The 9,929-nt window shown below is 37.0% G+C and overlaps 1 protein-coding gene across 2 annotated transcripts in view; it reads right to left on the bottom strand.

Moving 5' to 3' along the window:
* Positions 1-101: 101 nt before the first annotated feature.
* The window catches only part of LOC114050163 (galectin-8-like), a 20,634-nt gene continuing 10,806 nt past the window's right edge, over positions 102-9,929 (bottom strand). Inside the window, exons 5-10 of one of the 2 annotated variants that reach the window (XM_027871781.1) lie at positions 7,137-7,256; positions 5,883-5,939; positions 4,964-4,993; positions 4,014-4,102; positions 2,502-2,670; positions 102-691 (exon numbers count right to left, since the gene is read on the bottom strand). In XM_027871781.1, coding sequence (XP_027727582.1) covers positions 542-691; positions 2,502-2,670; positions 4,014-4,102; positions 4,964-4,993; positions 5,883-5,939; positions 7,137-7,256 — 615 coding nt within the window. In that variant the 3' untranslated portion in view covers positions 102-541. The remainder of the gene's footprint in view (positions 692-2,501; positions 2,671-4,013; positions 4,103-4,963; positions 4,994-5,882; positions 5,940-7,136; positions 7,257-9,929) is intronic. The other variant, XM_027871779.1, reaches the window with a different exon arrangement.

Below are 9,929 nucleotides of genomic sequence, written 5' to 3'. Positions count from 1 at the left end.
ACTTGTCTATGTAATGGATGAATTGTTTAAGGCTATTGTACAATCTAAATGGGTATTATGACAAAGGAATTAGCTACAAGTCATGCTTTTTTCTTTCTCTTTCTTCTTCTTCTTTTTTTTTGGTACAGTTAGCTGTTAAATGTATTCTATATGCCTCATGGTAAGCCAAAACTAGAGCATCAGATTATTGGCAACTTTTAAGTCAGATTCTATAAATATAGTTCAGCTTAGACTAGGTTTTGGATTCCTTTAGAATAGACTTTAGTAATCCTTTTTTTAACCATGGATTGTACCAGTACAGTTAAACAATGCCCAAGGAAATGGGAAGAAAGGAGGGAGGAGGTGGGCAAATGGGAAAAAGAAAGTGGGAGAAGAGGAATCTGTGGTGGGGAGTGAGTCAGAATAACACCAGGAGTGGCTATAATGTCCCCTTTGCCACAGATTTCTTTTCCCTATTCCAGTCTAAGTTATGTTTCAGTGATAACTCTTGAAAGCCCCCCACTACATAAACCATGTTTTGATTCTGTTCTTGTGGCTCCAACTACCAGCTCCTTATATCTAATAAATCAATGTCTCCACTGATCTTCAGAGTGTCAATCTTGTCAAGCTCCTTAAATCTATATTTGTATTCCAAGACGTGGGCTCCATTTATGGCAACTTTGTATTCATTAGCAGAACAGTAAATAATCATCTGAAACACACAAAAAAAAGAGGAAATGTAGGTGCTTTTCTTTAAGAACAATAACAATAATAACTTAAGCAGAGTCAAGAGCATTCTGATTCAGCTGGATGGGCTCCTGCTAAGGTTGTTGGAAGCTATTGGCTCATCTCTAAGTTTGGTATGGCTACTTCAATGGCCTCTCCCTGGTTTTCTGGGATTTCCAGCAGTAAGGGGAATGGTATATTCCACTATACTCCCTGGAACTCAGGGTCTTCACTGTCAGCCCTCTCTGTACCCTCATTCCTTACCACCTGGGAATTGTTTTGCTTCCCTTATCATAGGGTATCACAGAGCTTATCACAAAAAGGATGGAGATTCTTTCTGTAAAAGAAAAGCTGCTAAGCCCTTGCATCCTTTTCAATAAAGTCAATCCAAGTAATGGCCTGAGAAGTCAAGATGTTTGAGTACTCATCATAGCTATGTCATTATGGGACCTTAGGCAAAAGTCATATTTATTTATAGCAACCCGGTATATATTTATAGCACTCGATATTGCTATGAGACAATGAAAACCTCTCAAAAAGGTTTTGGTGAACTCATGATGTGCACCATAATCTTCTTGTATCATTCCCTGATTCCATCTAGCCTTTCCCCAAGCATGCTGAATTAACTTCATAACACCAATTGCATTGAGTATCAACTCCTTCTAGGGCACCCAACCAATTTGGCTTCCCCCTACCTATTTCAATGGTCTTAATTCACTCATTCTTACTCTCTTATCTTTAAATAGACAAAAATGCTATCATCTCACACACATTTTTCTTCCCATCCTCTTGTCATTTGTTCTAGCTGTCCTCCTAGATCTAAAACAACCAATCCTATATTCTTCACTATTGCATGTTTCTCATTTGAACCCAACTTAAAATCTATGTCTTCCAGGATATCATCCATGATATACCCAGCTTCTTCTATTTCCTTTTTTTCTCTTGTTTACATCTGACTCAATTTTGTGCTTTGGTGATGGCTTCATCATTTCGGCAACTTATGGTTTAGAGTTTTTCAATGACAAAATCTCATGGTCTTTATCTACACCCTTTTCTTCAGCTTTTCTTTTTCTTTTTTCTGACTTTGCACCAGCTGGCTTACTTTTCTCATTAGTCGATTTTGACTTTTCCCCCTTGTTAGCTAGCTTTTCTTGTTTGGCATCTTTTGAATATTCCTTTTTAACTTTTTCTTCCTTGGTGGATTTAGTTTCTTGATGCTCTTTTGTCATCGTGGGGTGAGCTTTTCTGGGTGTATTCTTCTATTTCCTTATTCTATTGCATGCATTTGAATTCAACTTCACAGCATACACTGGAGCTAATTTACATAATTTTGAAACTATATGTAGTTTACAGATATATATTCTATTCAATTTATTTTTGATGGATTGTAAGCATTTCGAGGGAAGGGGCTACTAATTCAAACTATGCAAGTCCTTTAGCATAATCTCCTATGTTGCCTAATGGTATGTACTAATAATAACTTTTGTATCTTTCTGTTTGTAAATTCAATATCCTGATGGCTTTTCTAATTCTTGACATCACTTGTGCATTTAAAATCACCATTCACTAGTATCGTGCTACCTAGGTAATTTGTGATACCTACTTTCAAGGACATAAATTTTGATGTTGTTGAATGAATTCTAATGAGTCACCCAACTGGCTATCTTTGTATATTAAGAGCATTGAAAACAGATTCCCCCTTACTCCTAGTTAACTGAGCCCCCAAACATCAATTTAAATGGAGCCTGTTGTGAATAGTTGCTCTACCCACCATTCCATTTACCTGATTGTCTTACCTCAAAATACATCCCTGGGCTGAATGGAAAGTGTGTAATACTTCTTTCTTCTTCTCCCCAACTCTCACAGAGAAAAGAATTTCTTACAAATGCTTTAGCACTTAGCCGGGGATTCAAATGCAGTGCTATGTCCTTTGTACTGGATGCTATTAGGTCAATACTAAAGTTTCTAAAAGCACACAAAGAAAAAAAGCCCAAATCAATAAATAGTGGAAGGTGTCAGTATATGCCAGATTTCTTAAAAATTTTATTTTTTAATTTAAACATTTTTTATTTTTAGTTCCCAATTCTCTCCTTCCCTCCCCCATCTCCTCCCCTACCCACTGAGAAGGCAAGAAATACAGTGCCCCATTTTACATATGAAACCATGTAAAACTATCTCCACATTATATGCTAGATGTTTTAAGAAGGCAGTTTTGATACACGGGCCTTGGTGTAGGATGGAACTAGGTCCTAACATTGTGTTCTACACAAGCCTCTAACTAACTGAGTTCCAAACCAAACTCCTTCTTCTCTCTAAAACCCAACCCCTTAATTCCTGTTGATGGCACCAGCAAAATCCTGCTGGCTTCCTGGGCTCATCACTTAGAGTCACCTTTGATTCTGCATTCTCCCTCACCTCTCTACAGCCAGTCAGTTGCTAAATCCTATAGATCCTACTGCAGCAATTTCTCTCACATCCAGCCTCTCTTCTACATTCTCACCTCAGCCACCCTAGTTTCCTTTTCAAATCTGAACTACTATAATGACCTCCTACCTAAATTTTTTGGAGGCAATCAGGGTTAAGTGACTTGCCCAGGGTCATATATCTAGTAAGTGTCTGAGGCTGAATTTGAACTCAGGTCCTCCTGACTCCAGGGCCAGTGCTCTATCCACTGTGCCACTTAGTTGCCCTTTCCTCCTACCTATTTTTGAAAGGTGACTCGTCCAAAGTCACAAAGCCTAGTTAGTACCTGAGTCAGATTAGAACCTAAATCTCTGATTCTTTGTACAGTGTCCATTTCATGTTCTCTAGGCTAGGATCCAAGTTCTAGTTCCTGGCTTTGCCATTGTCTGGCTGTGTGATCTTGGGTAAATTACTTAATTTCTTTGTGCTTCAATCTCATCATGTGAAAAGGAGATAACATCTACCCTGGCTAAATATAGTCCCTCTCCGGTGGGTGTTCCAACAAGTTCTGGGTCCTCTTCTCTCCCTTCTCTATATAATTTCATTCACACCTACATCCTCCATGAAGATGATTCCCAAATCTCCTTCTCCAACCCTGACATCTCTTCCAAGTTCTAGACCCAAATAAGGTTTAATAAACATTTGTTGGTATACACACAATATTGGGAAAGTATGACCACATAGTGTGAGTTGGCATGGATGAGTAGTGATTTTCCCCCACTCAAGGCAGTATTGTTGGAGGAAATATACATATTGATGGGAATGCAATGCACTACTCTGCTTTAAACTGTTATCTGAGCAAAAAAGTTACAATATTCTAGGAATGCTGGTTTAGTGTTACCCACCCCTTTGGATTTTTCTTCACTTCTCCTCTAATGACAATGGTTCGTCCACAGCTCAGAGCAGAGTTCAATCTTGCAATATAAGGAAGTGTCTGGAAAAAAAAAGAACCATCTTCAGCAGATCTGTATGAGCTAGAGAAGGCAGGTTACACATGGGCAAAATGAACCAGTCATATTTCTGCATTTAGGGGGCATCACTGGTGCCCCCAGATTATCAGCTCCATGACCTGAAACTGACACAAACTGAACTGCTTAGACTGGTTGTCTCAATTCAGCATTCTGTAAGCTATGTGACTCTCAGCAAGTCACTTAAACCTGATTGCTTCAGTTCTTCCTCTATAAAAATGAGCTAGAGAAGGAAATGGCAAAGCACTTTAGTATCTTTGCCAAGAAAAACCCAAATGAGGTCATGAAGAGTCAGACACGACTGAAACAACTGAACAACAACATTCTGCATAACACTGCAGACTTCTCAATGGGGAAGTGCATTAGGAAATGTACATGATTTCTTTCAGTGCTAACTATTCCCCTGTATATTTTTAAAAACTTGATGTAATGATAGCTTTGAAGTTTATATGCCGCAAATAAATGGGAAATGGTTGCATTTACCTTCTAATGCAGTAAGAGATGTGTATGATTTATTATAAAAAACATAGAACTTTTTTTTTACCTTTATCCCATTGAATCAGTATTGGTAAACAATATTTCAGTGGCAGAGAGGTAAACAAATGTATGATAGATAAGCAAGGATTATAAATTGACATTTGACCCTGGAACATTCATGGTGAATATGGCTCTTTGTGCTGCTGCTGCGGCTGCTACTGTTATCAACCATTCATTTACTTCATTTCTGAAGTAAAATAGAGTTAAGTCAATTTGCCAAATGCATTAACTGATTTCTAATCCACTGTATAAATAATTTTGCCATTCATCTAAAAGTAAAAAATACTTACAAATTGTGACACCTCAGATGTTTGCATCTGCTAGAAGAGAAAGAAATAACGTGAATAAGGACAACAGGAAAGGATTCTGTTTTAGGATCTGGGTAAAGTCTGATCCTGTAATCGTTTCTACTAACATGTGACTGGAGAAGGTTGCAATATCTTGAATCCTCATGTCACATGTTTTGTGCAAGTGATATAAATTTAAGATGTATCCAGAATATAATAAGCTAGTCATTTTAAATGATAATTTAGTATTCAGAGGATGGCTTTTCTTGGTCTTTTATATGTCATCATGTTATAATATTTTCTCACAGAATTATATGTGAACTTTATAGATTGCTATCCCTGGCATGTCATAAGTACTTAATACTTTTTTTATTCCTATTTCTACCTACCCAGACAGTGCTCAGAATCATACCACTGTTCATGACATATACATGTGCTGAAGTCAACAAGACCCTTACTTTGGGTACATAAACAACCCTAAGATGTTTGTGCTCAAACTGTCTCCAGCTGTTTAGGTACATTAAATCTCTTCTGGGATGTTACGGATTGTAAATGAGATAACGTCTGCACCCTGAAAGAGTTGGATAAATGTCACCTATTATTATTATTATTGTAGCTGTTAATCTGATAACTTCATCTGGCCAGTGTTCTAACTTTAAGTAGCTGATGTAATGTGTTTCCTAATAGTTGTGAAAGAGTTATATTTTCCTATGAAAGATGATCCTTTCATTACTAGCCTAAGCTTCTGCCTGAACCTGGAACTCTAGAAATACAAAGTGTTTCTCTCCATTTTTATTCATTTGCCTCTTGTGGTCTCATATTTGAGATACAATTACAAAAATAAATGCCCTGCATCTTAGTTATCTTATTTACAAAGTGACCCAAAGAACTTTGACCACCATGATGATTTTTTCCTACTTACATTTCCTGAAGTTGTCTTCAACATTCCTGAAGAAGTTGCTTGGGTTCCTTGTAAAGACTAAAGAACAGATTAAAAATTAAATTTTCTGACACTTCAAAACATTCTTTCTTATTATGGTCTGCTTAAGGAATTACATAGTCTTAAAGTATAAATGTAATTCATTAGTTGACGTCAAACAGTGATTTTTTTTCCTCCCAGAACAATAAAAGAGGACAAGAGATAGCCATTTATCTGTACTTTAAAGTAACTCCAAGAGAGACATTTTAAAATATTTTGAGCTTCCTCCATCTATGAAACTGAAATGGAAGTAAGGAAAAAAAAGGTCTTGGGTTTGGTCTTACCGCTGACATTCTCCCTGGAATGGATTCCTCACCTTTGGGTGGCAATAGTAAGTACCACAGTGATGAAGTTAAAAATAGAAGGCCAAATCCATATGACCCTAAGTTGGCTAACTGAATTCAACAAACATTTATTAACTGTCTGCTGTATACAAAGCACTGTGCTAAGTGCTAAAGATGCAAAGATGAAAAATCACACACAGTACCTTCCCTAAAAGAGCTTCCAATCTAGTCGGGGTTGGGTGGAGAAAAGAGGTATATAACTTATACACAAATGAGTATAATAAAAGAATGTGATAAAGGCCAAGGAGATTCAGACAGAATAATATATGAAAAATCTGAGGAAGGACAGATCATTTGGCTAGTGGGATCAGGGATGGCTAAGTATAAATTCCTGAGCTCACCTCAAAAAATAAAAAATTCCAGGTCTGAGATAGTACACATTATAAAGGCCCAAATAAAACCAGGTTTATTAAGTGGTCTTCTGGGAAGCTGAAGGAGTTAATTAACTCCCCAGAAGGTAAGCAACATACTCATGGAGATATTTCCTGATCAGCACTAGCTCAATCTCACTAGAAGATGAAGGGTTCTTAACCCTTTTTTGTCGTAGACCACTTTGACAGCCTGGTGAAGCCTTTGGACCCCTTCTCAGATTAATGTTTATAAATGCATGAAATAAAATACAGTGAATTACGCCAAGGAAATCAATTATGTATACTGAAATGTAGTTATCTAGCTATCTCTTCCTCTATCTACCTACTTATCTATCTCCCTTAAAAAAACAACAACCCCAAAACCCAGGTTCATGGACACTTGGTAAAGAATTCCTACACTACAAGATCCTGGTTTCTAAAGGTGAACAGTATTATTAGAAAAGCAATTCTAAAAGAACGTGAAGCTACCAGGGGGTACTTACCAAGTTACTTCGAAACCCAATTGACACAATCTGTACTTTGCCATAAATTCCCAGGGTATCTATTTTCTCTGGTTCAATTCTGTGTTTGTAGAGCAATAGATGCTTTCCATTCACAGCCACCTATGAAGATAGCAGAAAACTAGAAATATACTGCAATCTAAAGGCTTTAATATTTAACTTTAATTTAATTAATTTAAAATCTTGAAGTTCTGGATAACTAATTTAATATTCTAGTTTCAATCTCTAATCTTGGAATTCATTTCATTATGCAATATAACTAGAGCTAGAAGGGATTTTTTTTTTTTTTGCTTTTTGGTGAGGTAATAAGGGTTAAGTGACTTGCCCAGGATCACACAGCTAGGAAGTATCAAGTGTCTGAGGCCGGATTAGAACTCAGGTCCCCCTGACTCCAAGGCTGGAGCTCTATCCACTGTGCCACCTAGCTGCCCCCTGGAAAGAATTTTATAGGTTATCTAGTCCAGTCTCATCATTTTACAGATGAGGCCTTGAGATGTTATGTGACATGCCCAAGGTAGTAAATGGCAGAGTCAGGATTTGAACTCAATTTCAATGACACCAAGTCCCACGCTCCAAGTTGAATAGTCTTTCCACTGCACCACATTGTCTCTCAATTCTTTCTTCTTTTATCTCACAATATGTTGGACCATGATATGACTAAAAATCATATTTCCTCTAAACTTTGCCTATATTATTAGTCACTTAGCTCATATTTATCAAGCTTTTACTATGTGGTAGACACTATGCTAGAATTTCACTTTAATGCTGTACCATGTTGGGTAGATAACTTCTTACTCCAGGAGACATGTAATTTCACTACTGTATACAGATGGCAACTCATCATGTGTGATTCTTATCCATGTCCTCTCATAATTTATCCAGAGAAGGTCTATCCAATGTGTGATTGGTCTCCTATTTCTCCTGAATTTAAGTTAGTACCAATGCAGTACATAACACTGGCCATCCATTATTTCTCACCCTCACTTCATTACTAGCATACCTCCTTTTTCAGTCATACATCTTTTTGATGATAGATTTTATGTTACCTTTTACATACATCCTCATTGGTAACATAATATGCTGTAGTCTACTTATGTGTCTCTCCATTTTCCTTTGGGTGGTCTGCCATTTTTATTTTTCAAAGACTGTGGTATACTATGATTTGCAGATACATACCCCACTAGAAGAATATTGGTATTAAAAAGTTGCTTTTTGGTTTCAGAGAGAAGCAATTTCCCACATATAGTCCCATGATCTCACTCAACTCTGAGACCATTTTGTTCAATATTTATCAGCTATCGTGGAACACTTCTATGGGATATCTATCCAAGTACAAGTTGGATATGTATAATAACTATTCATTTGCTTAGTTTTTATCTGTGTGGATATTGATTCTGAACTCTTTTGAGTGGTTATGAATCTGATTTAGGATGCTCTACAACATTTCAAGGTTTCAAAATCAAAATAATGTTATCTGCAAACAGAAACATTTGGAGGACTTCACTACAGAGGAAACCCCTCTTTAACTTGACCTTTATTCTGAATCTCCCTCCATAACAGCGGCAAACATCTTTGGAGGGCACACTTCTTCCTGTTTGATGCCTTACTTGATAATAATAATCAGGTCATTGAACAAGGTCATTTTCATTGTTGTGTCTTTCAGATAATCTTTCAAGATATTAATATAAGGCTTTTAGGTGTCATTGTGCTTTAGCAAAACAAATGCTTTTCTAATGTCAACACACAATAAGCACATTTCTTTCAACTACATGACTGTAAAGATCTGGCCTAGTGGAGAATATAACTTGCAAAAGTCTTCCTATTTCCTTCTTATAACCTTCATAAAAGATAATCTTCATAGTTGTGTAGATTATTTTTACAGGTCCCATAAAATGATGATAAAATGATTTTCTTTGGAAACATAGCAAAAACAATTCTCCTGACCCCTTCATGTGCCTCTCCAAGGAAAACCTGTGGGTCCTCCTTCCACTTAGCTGGGAATCTTCTGTTTTCATTTGTAATAAGAATGTTAATATTGATAAGATTCAGTTCCTCACCTGGCACATCAACCTAATTGTCATTGGGCATGGATCTCATATTTAGGATGTGCTGACAGTGTGGATGGATGGTTTAAAAACTTTGTGATTCTCAGATCATCTTTCTTCTCACCCCTCCCCCCCCTTTGCTGCTATTGCTGCCAGAACCAAAAAAAAAAAAAAAAAAGCCATAAAGAAGTAAGGGCCATTTTGTCTCTTTCCTCATTTAATAGGTTACCATGGCTTCATCCTCACCTAGTGGCCATCCTACTGGTAATTAGCCTGACCAAACTTAGAGGGTCCTCAGAAAACAGACACAGTCTGTCACTGGAATGGCACACAGAGCTCTATTGGTACAGGTAAACCTATGTACAATATATATAGTATAGCTCAGGGTCACTTCCATGACATGACATAACATGAGGACACGACTTTTGTGAAGGCTCTACTATAATGACATTAAAATGATATTATAATCAAGAGAGAAAACCAAACTATAGCACTTAGGAAACCTTATGCTCCCCCACCCCTTTTCACTCTCCCTATCCTCTCTTCTTCACATGCAAAAAATCTTAGTGTAATTTTAAGCTATTAAAGCTATTATAACTTAAAACCATACCACAATTTGGGGGACACATTATATTATAAATGTGGTCATTGCAGTACCTCAATAACTAATTCACCTTGCATAGAATCAGACACACATAAAATGGATGCAAATGTAATAGAATGCTGTGGC

The sequence above is a fragment of the Vombatus ursinus genome, unplaced genomic scaffold (assembly GCF_900497805.2).
Source record: "Vombatus ursinus unplaced genomic scaffold, bare-nosed wombat genome assembly UNPS02014798.1, whole genome shotgun sequence".
In the NCBI taxonomy this organism is placed as follows: Eukaryota; Metazoa; Chordata; class Mammalia; order Diprotodontia; family Vombatidae; genus Vombatus; species Vombatus ursinus.
The sequence above is the reverse complement of the archived record's forward strand: the minus strand, read 5'-3'. Positions and strand labels throughout refer to the sequence as shown.